Genomic DNA, 19375 nt, shown 5'->3' on the forward strand with positions numbered 1-19375 from the left:
TATTTATATACTGACACTACGTTTATAAGTTTTGAAAGCGTGAATAACACACAAGAGTCTCATTTTAATGTTAAAACATTAAAACCAACATGACTAACTCGTAATTTTATGAGATTCAATAATAACCAACTAAGGGGGGAAAAATAATTTACGAAATACGTTATATTTTCGGTTTTAAACTTGTATCAAAGTTAACAGTTCTTAAAAGTAGTATGCGCAGTGAAACACGTTTCCCAAATGTCACTTGCGAAGCAACAGAAAATGTTTTATTTACAAAAACTGTAGACGGAACGACACTGGCAGAAGGATGTGTAGACCATTGGTCTAACTTTTGAAAAACTATCTAATTTGTAGGGAACCGGAAATTTCACAGGTTAATTTTAGAGTCAGGCTAAAATTCATAAAATTCATAAAATTAGTATATATACGCACATATACATACATACTCCTCACACACATGCTTTTCCTTTTTGCTGATTCATTTCTGCAGAAACTACCCCCTCTCTCGGAAAGGGGTAGATGCGATTCCTCCACTCCACTGCTGGCTGGTGGTTGACTGGGCCTCAAGTCGTAGAGGGAGGGTGTCCAAACAATTGCGGCCCAATCATCGAACAAATGCAAAAGGCATGCCTGTTTGCAGTCTACCTTGCGACAAAAAAAACATAATCCGCCAAATCTCCGTGCCTCTCCGCTAATTTGGACGCAAATCATTCATTACTAGGGGCAGTCATTTTTCGCGAAAAGATCTGAACACTTATTAGACGGCAACAAGGTACACCCGCACCTGTGGTTTCTTCCTTGCGATTGGCAGCCGTCTGCGAGAGAAGTCGCTGCCTTATTTGACCGAGCCACTATGGACGCGTTTGCTCCCGCACTGAATCACTGTGATTGGTGTCGTTACAATATACATGTACCTGGGAAAAACTCACCCGATCACGAAACACACACGATGCTATAAGTGTTTTAACTTCCGTCTAGTCTCGAAATCTTTTCGCGAAATCTGCATGCCCCCCCCCCCCCCCCTATTCATTGCTTATAGATCGAGTCACGTGACCACTTCGTCTACGCAATCGGGGCCAAATCCGTGCCACTTGCGATGTCACCCGGGCGAGGGGCAGGAGAAACAGCGTTGCGACGCAAGGGAGAGAAACAAAGAGTGGAGGAGGAGATGGAGTAGGAGATAGAGAGAAGGGGGGGTTGTTTACCGAGCTCCTGATCTTCCTGTTCCGGTGCGCTTGCGCCCAGCTGCCCCCTCCACCGCCGTCGAGTCGCGCCGCCGCCACCGCCGCCACCATGCTACCCGCCGCCGGACCGCCGGCGCATCGCGACCCGATGTTTCCGCCGCGCGTAGTACACAGGCGGGCCGCGCCGCGCCTTCTGAATGGAGGCGGCCGTCCCGACCATGAATGAAACACCCGACATAACCCACGAGCAGGAAGGAGGGGGGGAGGTCGAAGGGGAAATAAGGGGTGGGATACGAAGGGCGTAGAGGGGAGGGCCGCCCGGGCCCACATCTACTAGCCTGGAAAAAAAACTGTGGGAGGATGGGGGGGAATAGGACAGAGGCAGCATTTGAAAATAGCTGCCTCCAGTTTTGTTGATCTGTCATCCACCCAGAAGCGGTTTCTTGGTACGCGCGGCGCGTAGACGCCTATCCACGCCCGTCGTCTTTTGTTTCCCCCACCCCCACCCCTTCTTTTTTTCCCCCTTTCCCCAGGAGTTGGCAGGCGTGACGCGCCTGTGGGATCTCCGGCGGCCATCTTCGCCCACAGGAGAGGATAAAAAAAAAAAAAAACACATCTTTTCACGAAGCCGGGTAGATTTCGAAATGAAGTGTGAGCCGGGTCTTATAGTCTGGTCGAGACAATGACAGTTCTAAACACGACGAGGAAGCTATGGTTAACTGCCACGGCGGAATCCGTTAGCATGTACGGTGTGGTGTATGCCATAAATAACTCGTCTCCAAATTTGAGTCCTAGAATAGAAGGAAGTAACAATGGTTTACGTATCGCAAAACAAACTTCGTATGATGCTTTGCAAGTGGCGTTTGAGAACGGTACTTCTTTTAAAACATTTCAAATTTGAGGCTAGTTACACGGAACAGAAAGTGTAAGTAAGTACAGAGAGACAGATATCGTTACAATTTGGGGGGGAAAAGGTCCGGTAATGAGAGCCCAATTAAATAAATACAGTCTTATTTATTGGCTAGCATCATCAATATTAATTATATTACAACATTATAAATGTCTGTCCACGGATTGATCACACCTTATACTCTTACACCTGGAGCTCGACTCTACCACGGCTCTCTCTACTGTTCGAACCACTCACTTGTCCGCCGCACGCACAACACCATCCCGGATGCACCGGTGTTTGATGATCCGATCTGCGCACACGAAGTTAGTCTCTCGCCGCCCACTATCGCTCGCCAAAAGGTGTCCATCCCCCCCCCCCCCCGATTACGAACACTCGTTAATACTTGCGGTGTTCTCAATGCCCTAACCGAAACACGTACCGCATCTGGTGATTACGAACCAACATACAACTTGTGAGCCACGGTAAAATTCAGTAACGCCAAAGACAAGCAACCACTATGGCTGGAATAATTCAAATAATTCAACGTTAAATTATCCCCCTTACCCTATCTCCCCCCAAGGTTATTAGAGAGAGGTTGCCTCGATCGCTTGCGCATCGTTCTGCGCATCGCGTCACTTGCAGCCCCGGCTCGGCTTGCCAACCCGTCCGCTCCTATCAGTTACTTAGTTTACAAGCACATCTGCTCGTAATAACGTGTCAAACTACAGCGTAATGCAGGGGGAGTTATTGTTGTGAGGAGTTTAATTGAGAGTGCGTGTGTTATAAAATGTTAGTGTTGCTTATATCATAAGTGCACAGGTGCTTCGTTAATTATAACTAGCAGGCAAAACGTTAAGAACACGAATTTAAAGTGAATTTGTTTTGTTAGGCTAAACGCTGTTAACAAGTTGTATTTAAACATTACAATGCCAGGATGTGTGTACAAATAGTTTGTAAAAACAAAATCTTTACCTGAAACAAATCATATAAAATATCATCGATTCCCATGTGATGATCATCTGTTGAAAGTGTGGGTTCAGAAATGCCGACGTCATGGTGAGGGGAATCCAAAAACTACTTACATATGTTCAGAGCACTTTACAGATGATGATTACGAGCGCGACTTGAAAGCTCAGTTGTTAAATAGTCTTAAACCAAATGCTGTACCTTCATTAAAACTTGGAATTACAACACCTGTAGAAACATTGGAAAGTCGTGTGCGCCGAGAAGACGGAGTTAAATGCAGGGAAAACAAAAAAAATTTTTATATAAATTAATTGTAGATACAAATGAATATGTAAGTGAGGAAGAAACCTGTTCTTGTAGTCAGTTAAAGCATTCAAGGTCTTGTTCTAACAATGACTAGGTTGAAATGCTTAGGAATGAAATCCAAATTCTTAAAGAAAATTTGTTTCTTGCCGAAAGAAAGTTAGTTTTAAATTTGGATGTCATGAAAAAACTCAAAAAAGAAAACGTACATCTTAAAACAAACAAAAAAACCGTTCTTCGTTAGCGTTCCGCATGCGGAATATTCTTTCGAGTGTTTTTTTCTTCTTCAAAAAATCAAATTGACATTACTTTCGTTGAAAAAAAGAGTAAACTGGACCAATGAGGAAATATCTCTCGCTTTCACTTTGCGTCATTTCAGTAAGCGATGTTATTTATTTTTAAAACAGAAACTTAACTTCCCATTGCCTGAACTTTCAACTCTTAAACGATGGGCATCTTCATTTGACATGAGAAAAGGTATCCTAGTAAACATGTTTGAATTTTTGAATGTAGCACGTTCTTCGTTGCTAGACTTCGAACGCATTGTTCTTTCATTTGACGAAGTAAAAGTGAAGAAAACGCTCCAGTATGATGCAAAAGATGATGAAACGATTACACGAAAAACTGCTCTATTCATGTTAGAAATTTATTTTTAAATCTAACTTCAGTTTATTTATATTGTAAACATTCCCAAAACGTTTTAATGAGCTATGGCTACTTTTATTAAACACTAAGAAATTGATATGCAATTATTTTAAACATTATAATCTTGCTGAGAAATAAATACAAATAAACCATTTTGTTTACTAGTTGCATGTTAATTATATTCATTTTTAAAAATTCATGGATTCATCATTGATATATTGAAAATTTTTACTGTCACTGAAAAAATATGTTGAAATAATAATTCATCCTTGTTTTCAGTCACAGCATGTTGTCATTTGAAAAGCATATCAAAGCGATTATAATTAACAGTAATCTACAAAGCATAAATGAAATACTATAAGTATTGTGTATCAGACATGTGAAACGAGCCGAGCTTATAAGAGAAAGCCGTCAGTCAGCAGGTGTAGTATTACGGCTGGGAACGGCGGGGCTGCAGATGACGTCAGAGCGAAGGTTCGGGCTGTCTACATTGTTCTTATGGGATCGAGACAACCTCTATCTACTAACCTTGATCTCCCCCCCCCCCTTCCTAAAAAAAAAAGGCGCATTTTAAAATCATACGCACGGGACTTAGCAGTAGAGTCAGTATTGCACTTAAACTATGAAGTTTTTTATGTTGTCACGCTATTATGAAATTTAACAGAACAGTGTAGGCCTATATGATGTTTGTATAAAGTTTCGTCAGCAACCTCGGAGACTTCAAATGTACAACGGACGTTTATCGCACTTGTGCAAATACTGTGATGCATCATTCACCACAACTTGAAATGCTCGACGGCATGAAATAAGTGGATGTCCAAACAAAGGACAAAGAATATTGTTTCAAGGCAGAAAATGCAATAAAATAATTTTACTACTAAAAGGCTTGAAACTACATTACGTAATCTGCTCTGAAAACGTTAACTACAAGCAAAATGTAAATGGTTTTTGTTCTGACTCAAGTATTGTACCAGTCACTGGAATGCAATAATATTTGGTTTTTATACTTTTTTTGTGTGTGTGTGTATATACCTGAATGACACCCCACCCGAACTGAGAACTTCTCGTAGCCGAAAGCACCCGAATGAACCCGGATCGCGTGCGCCACGGTTGGCAACACCGCGAGACCCGGGACGGGCCGCGGACGTCTCGCCGGACGCCGGCTCGTCAAGGCCACTCGGGGAGATCAGCGGCCTCGTGTCGGGCGCCTTCGTCACCCGCGGTGCTCCTCCTCCCCCCTCACCAGCCTTCTTCTCCGTCGACGGGCGAGCCAGCAGAGCCCGGCAAACACGCGAGGAAGAAAAGCAAAAATAGGGCGTAAGGGGCAGTAGCGGATACAGAGGAGGGGGGGGGGCTAAGGGGCACAAGCTCCCTCCACAAGCATCTGGGTCCACTATTGTTTTAGTGTTTCCCTTGATAAAGCCTAGCCTCATCTGGGTCCAGCCCCTCCCAAACCAAAATCTTGGATCCGCCACTGGTAAGGGACAAAATTCAAAAGGCTCTCGGGCACCAGAGGATCCCGGTTGCGCACTCTGAGAATTTTTTTTTGTTGTTGTTTTGTTTCACGCGGTGGGCTCACACAGATTATAGAACGAGAATTAAAAGATCGAATCCTAGCAGGATTCGTCGGAAACCTTACAATTCCAATTCGCACGCGTAGATCACCGCGAAGTTTAAAAGTCCAAATAATTATTTTCACACATCGTGGGGGTTGAAAAGGTTGTGCATTTAAGGGCCGCTTCACACGAGGCCACAACGGTGGCTCGGGCCAGCTAATTCCAGTGAACTCGACGGGCTCGACGTTGGTGGCGCCACTAGACGAGTGGCGGCCGAGGGCGGAATCGCGCCACCACGTCAGTCCATTGTCTGCATCAAACCGTTCACACGGAAGCGACTTTCAGCGCGGCCAGAAAAGTTTATAGATAGAGACCGGAAAAAATTCGCAGATTAATTTCGCGATGGTCTGAAATTCATACATATATACATTTAATCTGCTTGTGCTATTGGTTTCACTGTTCGTCTGGGCGACTCTGGGCCAATGAGAAACCCTCAGCCGAAAGAAGTGACGAATCTCGGGCAAACCAGTTGAGACGACTCACAAGTCAGCAGCCAACGAACTGGCGTGTTATTTGCCCCGAGTGTGCAGAGGACTGTGTAGACTATCCTGGAGGTCATCTAAACCGCGAATTTTTCAGGTCCCTAGTGATCTGCCAAAGGCAGTTCGTGACCTTGTTATCGACAAGCACTGTAAAAAAAAAATAAAAAGCTTGGTTATGTATTACATGGGCGTCGCAAGGATATATTTTTTGGGGGGGACTTCAATTAATTTAGTTGTTGAGGAACATCCACCCCCTGGAAAAAAGCTCCCCCGGGAAAATTTGGGGTTTGAAGGTGCAAAAAGGTGGTTTTTAGGCATTTTCTTTCCTAAATTTTCTAATTATAGTTGGTTGCAATATATAATTTATTTTTTATAATAAATATTTTCAGAGAACAAATTTGTAAAAACACAGTTAACATATCGGCTGGTGCTATATCCACACAAAATCATTAATTTAAACATCAGGAGAAACTACGAAACTACGAAACTAAATATATTATTGGAGGGGACGAAATTGAAGACTTGTATTAATGGGGGAGGGGGGGGGGGGAAGTGTCTCCCCCGTCCCCCCCGGTTGCGACGCCCATGTGTATAGGCAAGTTGAGTCTAGCCTGGAGCTGGTGACAGTCCAGAGAGCACGTGCTGGACTAGCTGGTAGTGAAGACGAGGAGGGGAACACGACGTCATCAGCAGGAAGCGACCAGCCTTGCGGTTTCCTCTGCGCAGTGATGTTGTCCGGCACGGATGCCGCGATCGAGGTTGTCTTGGGTCCCGGAGCCTGCAGGTCAACCCCGCCTCACGTCGACGGGAAATACCAAAAGTCAGAAGATCTGAGACCCCCCCCCCGTCCAACCTGGGACACACGCGGTGCGCAGCACAGCTTCAGAAGAAACCACGCGTTTTTTTGAAAACTGCTCAAGACATCCGAGTGGTGTCTGTTTACGAAGATGATTTTAACAATACTCTGGGGACGGATAAGTAATTCGGTTTGATGATTTAACTTTTTAAAATTGTATCATCAAGAAACCAAAGAATAAAATTCATTTTTACAGGATAACTTTTAGACGTGGTGCGCCCGTTACCAATTCTTCAAACCACTCGATGGACTTGCATTTCTCTCTAACATATAATGTTATGGTTACTACTAAAATATGAATTTAGAGACCCGGAAAATTCGCGGGTTCAATGACCTCCAGGATAGACTCCAAATATCCTCTACACACTCGGGCAAATGCCAACTGTTCATTGGTTGCTGACTTGTGAGTCGTCTCGACTGGGTGGCCTGTGATTCGGCACTTCTATGAGTGAGGGTCTCTAATTGGCCCCTCAGTCCTCCAGATTAACAGTGAACCAATGACAGATGCAGCACTAAGGTATAATTATTTGAATTTTAGCATAACACGAAATGAACCCGCGAATTTTCCGGGTCTCTAAATATGATAGTTGTCCTATGCACGACGGGAAGAAAGCGCACCTGTTCAGAGCTTTGCGCTGAGAGGAGATAACGATAGGGATGTGCATGCTGAAAAATACATAGATTTTTTTTTCGAGATTCGATACATCCAGAAACGTGGCATCGAATGTTTTCCGATGTATCAGCCATGGACACCGTGACGTCGGAGGACCGGCGGCGCCTAAGCCCGCCCGTGTGAACCCGGCTTCCAGGAAGCGAGAGTCGCCCGTTCCAGGAAGGTCGGGCCACAAGCTCGTGACTAGCAGTTACTATATAGTGGGCCGGCCCGTCGCCTTCCAGTTCCAGGCCTTGTGATGCCACCCACTATTTATTTATTTATCGTCTTTATTGGTGGCGAAGTCAAGGCGGTACGCCTTTTCTTACACTTAACCACTTTTCTGCAATTACATCAAATAGTGGAATATTAAAAATTAAGCATGATATAAGCAGATGTTGACTAAATATTAAGAGAACAAATAAAAAAATTTTACTTAATGTTCAAATTATAATTATTACAAAAGATTCAACTATAACTAATTTAAAGTAATTAAAAATTAAGCATAGACATACATAAAAAGGAAAGTGATTAAACATACAGCAAATAGTATCAAAAAAAATAGGTGCTACTACATTAAAACCAGACACTCGCACATTCGCACACAGATTCAAGCAATAGGGTAGCGGCTCTTGTTGTGAAATAGAGCTTATGTGTGCATGACTGTGACATCGGTTGCAGATGGTTCTAGGAAAAGAAGTGACTTCCATCCTTTATCCATCGCATTTGCCCTCAGCAGCACGTGGGTTCGAGTACCTCCCGCGATCCCGCACACAGAAACAAAAAAATTTAACAACACCTTAGACGTAACCCAGACATCATCCTTTTTAACAGACATCCACACATAAACTCTACTCCACGACAAGATCTAGTGGGCTCCTAGCGGGTCCTTGGTTGGATGCTCGGCTCTGGCACTCGGACCACGAGGCCCGCAGTAGCTGTGATGACAATACAGTGTCGCAGTGTCGTCTGATCAAGCAAACAGTCTTGAGCACGCCAAGCGCGGTGTGTGCTCTGGCTGTGTGGGACGTCACGGGTCGTTACCACAACGCCGAAATACCATAACGCCGAATTTTAAAATAGACCACAACGCCGACAGCTAGAAAACTGCTGTGTACCACAACGCCGAAATAACAACTGAATGAATTTTTGTGTGTGTTTCTTAAATGTACCTTAACGCCGAAATACCACAATCAAACCTAATCTTACCTAACCTAACCTAGCGTAATATAACCTAGCCTAACTTAACCTAGCCTATCCTAGCCTAACCTAAACTAGTCTAACCTAACCTAGTCTAACCTAACCTAGTCTAACCTAACCTAGTCTAAACTAACCTAACCTTTGTGGCAGTCCTGCAATGACAATTTTTCGGCGTTAGTGTACTTCGGCGTTGTGGTATTTCGGCGTTGTGGTATTTCGGCGTTGTGGTGCGTCCCCGGACGTCACCAGGGGCCTGTGTCCCTGGGGCCTGTGTCCCTGGGGCCGCAGGATTCTGCAGGACACTAAAATGGCATAGGAGATTTCACCACGGATATTCACTCCAATAACGTACTGTTACAACACACAGCAAATGTTGGAGGGACAGATGAACTGATTTATTTATTTATTTATGTTGTAAGATACATTCGTGCAACTCAACCCCCCCCCCCCCCCGTATTAAAGCCTCCCCCGGGAAAATTTGGATTTAAAGGTGTAAAATAGTGCTATTTTAGCAGTTTTCGGGGTACTTAAATTTTAAATATTGTAATGGTAAAATTTTTATTAATTTTAATATGAAATTTGTTTGAGTGATGAATAAGAAATTAATTAAAGATTTGGTGCTAGGGGGTGGGGGGGGGGGTTGAACCCCTAAAACCCCCTCTGGCTACGCCCCTGTCAAGTATTAAAAAAAACCTGTATTTTTCGCGTACTATCCAACGTTAGATGTATTGAAAATGAAATTACTGCAAATAAATATATAGCTAAATCAAAAATATTTCGTATAGTGGAATTAATTAATTTGTGGTGGCGATATGAGTTGTTGTCGGGAAAAGATTTCAGTTTGTGGTTGGTTTTAAAAGAAAAGGGCCGCCAAGGTGAGTTCTTGGGAACCAGTCTAGTTACGTCCGTGCACAAACATTCACTCAGAGAGTAAATAAGGCACTAGTGCAGAGTGGACGCTCAGTGCCAATGCTATTGGGAAGCACTTATAGACAGGGACCTGAAAAATTCGCGGTTTAGATGATCTTCAGGATAGTCTACACAGTCCTCTGTATACTCGGGCAAATAACGACAGTTCGTTGGCTGCTGACTTGTGAGTCGTCTCAACTGGTTTGCCCGAGATTCGTCACTTCTTTTGGCTGAGGGTTTCTCATTGGCCCAGAGTCGCCCAGACGAACAGTGAACCAATAGCACAAGCAGCTTAAAGGTATGTATGTATGAATTTCAGACTATCGCGAAATGAATCTGCGAATTTTTCCGGTCTCTACTTATAGAGCGCAAGTCGTATGTCTGTTTTCAAGTTATTTTGTCGTGATGATCCTGAAGCCGGATTTTTTTCTCTCTCGGTGGTATTCAGACTCGGCCTGTATTCACCACGGCGCGGCGGCTACCTGGCGGTCCATGGCTACTTCGCAAGGGAAGCCTTCTTTCCACAGACGAGAGAGCCAAACGACCGATCGTGCATCTTCGGTTTTTTTTTTTTTTTGTTCATTGTAAATGTGTTGATAAAAGGATACTAATGGTCAATTAGGTTAGGTTAGCTACATTATAAATACTTTAAATCATTCTGGACGGTTGATTTGGTTAGGATAGCTACATTAAAGATACGGGGGAAAAAAAAGCCTACATGAACTTCGGGGAACTTCGGGTGTGGCTCTCTCGTCTGTGAAATGAAGGCTTCCCACTTCGCAAGGGGCGCTCTCTTCGTGGCTAAGAATACTGAAAGCAACAGGGTCCCGGTCGCGGGCGAAGCTTGCCAACCCCGCAAAAAAAAAAAAACCTGTTGTGTAACGAAGAGGTAGGTGTATTTCCGTGTCGCTCGCTCTGTCCGCCGGCCCTCTGCACACTCGGCGACGGATCCTTCGGCCTGTCGGGTGCCGCCTTGTGCTCCGTTACGTCCGCCGGCGAGCGTGGAAGCGTGGCGGACGATGCAGAGGAGTCTTCACCCGAGGTGCTCCGGTTTCTCCCCGCAAATACAATTTCGTCACCGCTTCATCCACGTCTCGCTCCACTCCATCGCTCCCCCACAAGGGTGGGGCTGGGTGGACCCCTGGGTCCCTTTCAGGCCCGGGCCCAGCCCTGCTTATTGACGTGACAACGTCTAATAAATAGAGACAGGAAAAATTCGCGAATTCATTTCACGATAGGCTAATATACAAACAGTTATATCTCAGTGCTGCCTCTGCTATTGGCTCACAACTCACCTGGATGACTCTGGGCCAATGAGAAACGCCCGGCCAAAGCTATATCGAATCACAGGCTGCTACGTTGGGACGTCTCACAATACAGCAGCCAATGAGTGGGTGACATTTGACCGAGTGTACGTAGAACTATGGAGTTCATCCTGCAGTTCATTGAAACCGCGAAATTTTCCGGTCCCTACTAATAAATCGATGAACGCCGGCTGCACGCACGAATAAGGATGACTTACTGTCCAGTTACGCATATTGTCCCGTTACGTTCATTGTACGCCTGCGCCGCATCTATCTCTCTTCCACTCGATTGGAACCAACATCGATTTGACTTTTTCGAGGCACATTATTAAACTTGAAACACTCCCATTCGTTTCCTACTTTTCCTATCATCGTCCTATCCTTAACAGAATAATAACACAGATTGGAAGAAGTTAAATAGCAAACATGTTTAAAAGTTATAGTTAAAATAATCTGTTCGTTAAAGTAATAAACATACTTGAATTAATGAGTGCAAATTAAAAGTAAATTTATCAATTAAATTGTAGATTTCATTTCACTCCTTCTTTGTATCCATACAAAATAGTGATAATTCAATATAAAAATGATTCAATTTTATTCATAAAAGTATGCAATCATTTCAATGTTTTGTTATGAAGATGTCACGTTAAACTATAGTCCGTAAACCGACTTTACAGACAACCACTTTTTTAAAATGTTTTAACTATTATAATTTTTTTTAATAAACTAGAAAAAATCATATTGAATATTTTATAAATAAAACTTAGTTTGGACTTTTATGAAATAGTAACCGTAATTATACCCTATATTTTCAGGTTAAATAACATTCTAAAATGAGCGGTCAGAAATAACTATTCGATTATAATGTAGCACGTGACAGTAAAATTGTGTATGGGAGGGGGCGGAGGGGGGGGGGACGCCCGTCTCCGAATCCTGAGTCCAGGGCCGGTAATCGAATGTGGGGGGCAATATGCTCCACTCCCAGTCGTCTGTGGTGGCCTTGAAACCTCAATTCAGGGGCAAATTCGTGTTTAAGTGCGACGCTCGCTGGTGCTTACAGCGCGATGTCGCCTCTAAGAGCAATGCCGTGGACTGGCGCGCGAAGTTTTCCCCGTCGTTGAGCGGTAACTATAACGTTATATAACGTTATGTGGCGGAGAGATAAAGATAAATGATTTATTGCGAGTCCCTGGAGCGCTTCGAAGAATCACTACCGTATCTGATGTTTAATGCCTTAAAAATTATTATTAAAACACGGAAACGAAATCCGCCCTCAGCGCATTCTTAAATGCTTTTCGTAAACAGACACCACTCGGATATCTTAAGCAGTTTTTTTTTAAATTCCGTGTTTTTTTTAAAGCTCTGCACATTGTACGTGTGCACAGGTAATAACTATAGATAGGGGCAGGCATTTTTCGCTAATAAATCTGAACGCCCATTAGACTGCAACAAGGTGTACCAGCAACTGCGGTTTCTTCTTTTTGATTGGCGGCCGTCTGCTAGAGAAGTCGTTGCCTTGTTTGACCGAGCCACTCAGGACGCGCTTGCTTCCCCACTGAATTGCTGTGATTGGTGTTGTAAGAATCCACATGTACCTGGCAGAAATTCGCCGAATAACGAAACACAGATGATGCTACAGTGTTTTAACTTATAACTAATCTCGGAATCTTTTCGCGAAATATGCATGGCTAGAGACCTGCAAAATTCGCGGATTCATTGACCTCTAGGATAGACTCCACAATCCTTTAAATACTCGCGGAAATGACACCTGTTCATTGGCTACTGACACGTGAGACGTCTCAACTAGGCTGTCCGTAATTCGGCACTTTTATGGTTTAGTGTTTCCCATTGGCTCACAGTTCCCCGGATAAAATGTGGGCCAATCGCAGAAGCAGTACGAAGGTATAGTTGTTTTCATGCTAGCCTATCGCGAAATGAATCCGCGAATTTTGCATGTCTCTATGCATGGCCCTAACTATAGCTAGTACGACATTGGAGATTAAAGTGAGAATAGGCCTATAACACATTACATTGGCCAAGAATGCTTGTCTGCTGAAATAGGGAAATAACTGAGATGGGAAAAAAACCATGTACATGGAGATCAGGAAAATATATTTGCACTCCCTTGTAATACAATTCCACGGATTATATTGCACACGTTTCAATAGCCCATTACAAAATTCAATATATTTTAATAGTATTATGTAACTATGTAGTTACACTTATTTTTTAAATTTACTACTCCAGCGCTATTCAAAGAGTCAAAAGGGGGGGGGGGGGGGAAGGTGGAAGAGATAAACTTGTTTTTGGGAATGCGAGCTTATAAGTGGCCGTGACTTGTCGCTGATAAAGTTAAGAGCTGTGATGCTCGAGTCCGCCGCTCTCGACAAAGGAAAACTCCGCTTCAAACACGTGGCGACTGGCTCAGGCGCCATCTTGCCTCGTAGCCGCGGGGGTAACGGGCTGGGATCCTCCACGCAAGGCTAGAGAAGGTGTTTTTTTATATATATATCCACCTTTGAGTACAAATTAAGGGGCCCGCTTCGTCAGGCGGGATGATAAGCGCGATGCTCTCTGGTATTTCTAGCGCGGTATAGCCTCTAAGCGCAAGGCTCTGAACTGGCGCGCAGTCTTCTCGTAGTCACAGGTGACCGTAACATTATATGGCTGAGAAATGAAGATAAAAGGTGTAATGCAAGTCCCTTAAGTGCTTTCAAGAATATGTACCGGTTGTATTTCGCCTAAAAATTACTCTGAAAAAAAAAAATGCGTTTAAGCAATTTTAACTCATCTAAAAATACAGTTGAAAAACTTAATCCGTAATCAAAAGTACTTTTCGACCCTCAGCGAACTCTTATATGCTTTTCGTAAGCAGACCCCACTCAGGTATATTGGGTAGTTTTGAAATCGCGTTGTTTTTTCCTGAAACTCTGAATGCCGCATGTGCTCCCGGGGTAGGCGGGGGCATTAAGGTCCGGGGACCACCCCCCCCCCCCAACCCCCCTTACCTTATCCCATGAATTTGCCATCATTGTCGTTTACAAGTTATAAACTAAACCTTCTCCGCACAATAAAAATTTAAAGAAATTTAGATATTTAAAAACTGATTTCAGTCACTCGACGTTGGTGTTTCAGTAGGCAATACCTGTAGATAGAGACCGGAAAAATTCGCGGATTCCTTTCGAGACAGGCTGGAATCCAAACTCGTTTAGCTTAATGCCGCGGTCAGTGATTGGACAGCAATTTACCTGAAGGACTCTGAGCCAATGGCAAACACTCAACAAAAGAAGTATCGAATGATAAGAATCGCAGTAAACAGGTGTCCCGAGTCGGTAGCCAATGGCCAGGTGATAGTTGCCCGAGTACATAGAGAATCGTGGAGTCTATCCTAGTGGTCATTGAAACCGCGAATTTTTCCAGTCCCTACCTATACAGATAGAGACCTGCAAAATTCGCGGATTCATTCGGTGATATGCTAGAATTCAAACACATATACCGCTTAGATAATTTTGTTATTGGCTTACTGTTCATCTGGACGAATCTCAACCAGTTATAAACCGTCAATCAAAGAAGGATCGAATCACAGACAAACCATCTGAGACGACTTACAAGTCGGCAGCCAATGAACTTGCGTTATTTGCCCTAGTGTACAGGGGTATGTGCAGTCTATCCTGATGGCCATCGAAACCGCGAATTTTGCAGGTCCTCCACCTATAGAGTTTCTAACACTTGCGTGGTCACATGTTATCATCACGTGTGCTGAAACGTGCGGAGAAGAGGGAGACAAAGAGACAGAGACAGAGATAGTGCCAACCTTCGCATTTTTTCTTGGAATGACAGTATGTGCTGAACATACATTACCTTTGGCTTGTAAACATTTCAGTACGAAAAATTTCTCGGAAATATTGCACGCAAAATATCAGCCACGTACTACTTTTGCCTGCCGCGAAACAAAAATTAAATAGTTTTTATGAATTATTTTACGTGGTTTGATCTCTACAAAAAAAAACACTTGCTGTATCAATGAAATGAAATCATCATATCTATGTCATATCATATCATATCAATGTCTCACAACAGAGTCAAACAACAGCACTGATAAGAATTTCTTAGCCTTGATATTACGTACTCAATGGGAAAAGCCACTTGGATATAGTAAGATAAAAAGAGATAATGGCCATTTACACGGTGGCACGAAATACGATAAAAAGGTTGCAAAATAAAACGTAGATTGTTTTTAAACTCAGCGCGTGTGAAACCGGGAGAATCGATTGGTGCAAGAAGACCTCGGTCGCCAATAAGAAGCGGCGCAACGGCCCAAGGAAGAGTGTTGGGTGGGGGGGGGGGGACCTGTTCTAATACCGGTCCAATCCGCAATGATGAATGGTTTGTAATGGTCGCATGGATTATCACTCTAGCGTCTAGCACAATAATGAGACCGTTCCTTGCATGGCTGATTCCTAGAGACCGGAAAAAATTCGCGGATTCCTTTCGAGACAGGCTGGAATCCAAACTCGTTTAGCTTAATGCTGCGTCAGTGATTGGACCGCAATTTACCTGAAGGACTCTGAGCCAATGGCAAACACTCAACAAATGAAGTATCGAATCATAAGAATCGCAGTAAACAGGTGTCCCGAGTCGGTAGCCAATGACCAGGTGATAAGTTGCCCGAGTAACATAGAGAATCGTGGAGTCTATCCTAGTGGTCATTGAAACCGCGAATTTTTCCAGTCCCTACTGATTCCCTTTTGCTAATTTGTACAAGCTGTAAGGGGGGGGGGGGAATTATCACCTCGGTCACGCTGGTATCTTTAAAAAAAATGTAGGGTTTGGTTTTTTAACAGTTTTGAGTGCACATTTTCTATCGTTTGTTTGATAAAATTTGGCTTAGCTGTATGCAGGCGTGAAGTTATCGGTGACTGCGTCTGCTGCAAACAGTATTAGTATCGAATTAATTAAATTTTTTGGGAGTGATTTAAAACAGCAATAATATTGTCAAAAGACGGCGTCTGAAAATATCTCGATGTGATATCTCTGCCGCAACGAAGGCTGATTTTTTTTTCTCTCTTTCAATTACGACGATTTGGGACCGACATGGCGTCTCTCTGTTCCCGTGTCGTATCCCTGAGACATATACCCGCCATCTTGGATTGAATTTTTTTTTGACGTGACAACGTCTAATAAATCGATGAACGCCGGCTGCAAGCACGAAAAAGTGTCCCGTTACGCACATTGTTCCGTTACGCTGTGTCCCGTTACACACATTGTTCCGTTATGCTGTGTCCCGTTATGCTCATTGTACGCTTGCGCCGCATCTATCTCTCTTCCACTCGACTGTTTATGAAGTGAAGTGAAAAGTTAATGTGGTTTTCATTGCTTATTACAACAACAATTTCGGCAATAAAGGTTAATTATTCTTGCATTTTAAAAATCTGATTACTAGTATAATTTCAAGTATTTATTCTTTTATTATTCAAATAAAAATTATTCAATTTTATTCATACAGTATGCAATCATTTCATCAATGTTTTTTTATGACGTCACGTTAAACTATCGTCCGCAAACCGACTTTACAGACAACCAATTTTTTTTTTTTTTTTTTTTTTTTTACGTGAACCGCACTTGTCGCGAGTAAGTGTTTTGGGTTCCAGAGCCCGATGGTGTCCCGACCTCACCTCTCTCCCACGCACGGTCACTCTACCCCCCCCCCCCCACCACAACCAAAACAATGACAATAATAAAAAAAGGGGGCCATGATTGATGCCACGCACGGGACGATGCGTCCTCCATTGTCCCTCCGGAGCGAGGCGGGAATCGCAGATGAGCGCTACTGCGTGCGGCTCCAGGGAGCTTCGCCGGCCGCTGCGTGGCAGAGCGGGGAAGCCTTCATTTCACAGACGAGAGAGCCACACCCGAAGTTCAGGCTCGCTTTTTTTTTTTTCACCATTTCACAACATGTGCATTTATTTGGGATGTAGCTTCCTCATACGTCATACGCCGTTCTATCTCATTGTATAAACCGGCGTGGCATTAAATTTTGCGGTCGATTAGGATAGGTTAGCTACGTTATAAATACTTTAAAACATTGTGGATGGTTGGTTATATTAGGTAAGTACAGCTACATTAAAAATACTGTAAAATAATTTTATGGTTGCTTAGCAAATAACTTTTTTTAATATGTAGTAGCTATCCAGGGCTAGGAAACCGTTTACATGATTTCACAGTATCTCTAATGTAGCTATCCTAACAAAATCAACCGTCCACAATGTTTTAAAGTATTTATAATGTAGCTAATCTAACCTAATTGACTATTAGTTATCATGAGTTGTCCAAAATAAACATTTACAGACACACGGCAAACAAAAAAATAAATACCGTTGCCTTGTTTATGGTCTTTCCTTTTATCAACACCGCCATATTTATTTTAAAAAAACCGAAGTTGCACGATCGAGCGTTTGGCTCTCTCGTCTGTGAAAAGAAGGTTTTCGCAGTAGAGACCAAGGAGTATGGAAGTAGAGAGATACCTCACACTACCGGGTAGAACCTCTTTGCTTGTTATTTTCTCGGATAACCGCCACTATTCAGTGTAATAATACCAACAACCAGCGTGAAATAAACTTTACAATAACACACTTTAAATACGTAGTTTCATTAATGCATAGTGTTAAATTATGATATTACAAATAGTTTAAAAAAAAATTATTTATTAAATGTATGTACGAAAATTAAATTCACAGTTACTGTTGAGATTGGTGATTTTTTTTTGGTCCCAATACCACAGGATCTAGGGCTGCGTCACTACTTTATATCTACGTTTGACACGGTTAAACTTGTGGACTTTTTGCATGACCGAACTTCAACAAAATGGACACACACACGCATATATAATATATAGCATACATTTTGCATAATTAACCGGCAAAACTGTATTTTTCACATTGTTGTGTAGTATAGAGTCCGGATAAGGGCAGAGAAGCGAGGGAACATTCGCCCTCTTCGTTGAATCCTGTCGAATCCCGTCACGGCAAATTCCTCGCGTAGTGCCCCGTTTCAAGTGATGAAAAATTCGCGGTTTAGATGACCTTCAGGATAGTCTACACAGTCCTCTGTATACTCGGACAAATAACGCCAGTTCGTTGGCTGCTGACTTGTGAGTCGTCTCAACTGGTTTTCCCGAGATTCGTCACTTCTTTTGGCTGAGGGTTTCTCATTGGCCGAGAGTCGCCCAGACGAACAGTGAACCAATAGCACAAGCAGCTTAAAGGTATGTATGTATGAATTTCAGACTATCGCGAAATGAATCTGCGAATTTTTCCGGTATATAGTGATTGTTTTGAATTAAGTAAATGGAGTGGTCATGAAAACACTAAAATTTCGTGTGGCGTGCGCGCGCCGCCAAGAGAGTAGTGCCAGGCAGTGTGAAGTGACAGAGGTGCGCGGTAAGAGACAAGCAGGAGAGAGAGAGCGAGAGAGAGAGAGAGAGAGAGAGAGAGAGAGAGCTACTGTCGAGACGAGCTACGGTGGGAAGAGAAAAAAAAAAGGGGGGGGGGGGGTCATTAATTTGTGGACGAACATTAAGATAGTTTAAAAATTACAGTATAACATCGATTATGCGTATGACCCGAATAACCGGTTAACCCGGTTTTCAATTAAAAAATTAAACATTTTTTTGGGGGGGGGGGGGGTGGGAAACAAAGCCCTCCCTCGGAAGTGTAATTCATTAGGGAAGGGACAAGAAAGAAGTAAAGTTTAAAACTACGCATTAAAATTCGAAAAGAACGGACAAAGAAACGGACTAAAATTTCCCTTACGAAGTTTTGCTGTACTGTATAACATGAATATATATTAAATCGATTATCCGTGTTGAACCTCCCCCCCCCCTCCTTATAATTGCTTCGGTTATTCAAGGTTCTAATGTAGTTAGTTAAAAAAACTGTATTTAATTAATTGGGCTATCCTTTAGGGAACTGCTTCCCCAGTCGTTAAAATATTATTATTCTTTCTGATAAAGTGTCCAGGCACAGTTTTTTTTTTACAATTAAATGTTAAAATTTGAATACTCTCTCAAACGTTTCTAATAGAACAAAACTTGCAAGCATTGATGGGTGTTGCTTGGTGCGTACGTTAACAGGAAGAAACATTTTACACGCAGGTGTTTATTTTTCTGTTGTCAGCGCTGTCGAAAACGGAACGTTCGCAATAATAGCGATGCTTCGCTGTCGCATCGCCGAATTCCCATCGCGAGACTCGCGCCTAGGGATTGCAATCCGGTATCCGGAGGATCCGGCTTCATTAGACGCCTAGCGGATCCGGTAAATAAAGAAACACCTACCTACGGCCTGCCCCAACCAACTCCACCTCAGACC

General features: G+C 43.1%; 1 protein-coding gene across 3 annotated transcripts in view; it reads right to left on the reverse strand.

Moving 5' to 3' along the window:
- Window positions 1-19375, reverse strand: part of LOC134538209 (ETS-like protein pointed) — a 506080-nt gene that overhangs the window by 441646 nt on the left and 45059 nt on the right. For 2 of the 3 annotated variants that reach the window (XM_063379308.1, XM_063379307.1), the window contains exon 1: window positions 1206-1310. The exons of the other annotated variant lie outside the window; for it this stretch is intronic. In XM_063379308.1, coding sequence (XP_063235378.1) covers window positions 1206-1295 — 90 coding nt within the window. In that variant the 5' untranslated portion in view covers window positions 1296-1310. Of the gene's footprint in view, window positions 1-1205; window positions 1311-19375 lie in introns of those variants that run through there. 3 annotated transcript variants of the gene reach the window in all.

The sequence above is a fragment of the Bacillus rossius genome, chromosome 13, assembly GCF_032445375.1.
Source record: "Bacillus rossius redtenbacheri isolate Brsri chromosome 13, Brsri_v3, whole genome shotgun sequence".
In the NCBI taxonomy this organism is placed as follows: domain Eukaryota; kingdom Metazoa; phylum Arthropoda; class Insecta; order Phasmatodea; family Bacillidae; genus Bacillus; species Bacillus rossius.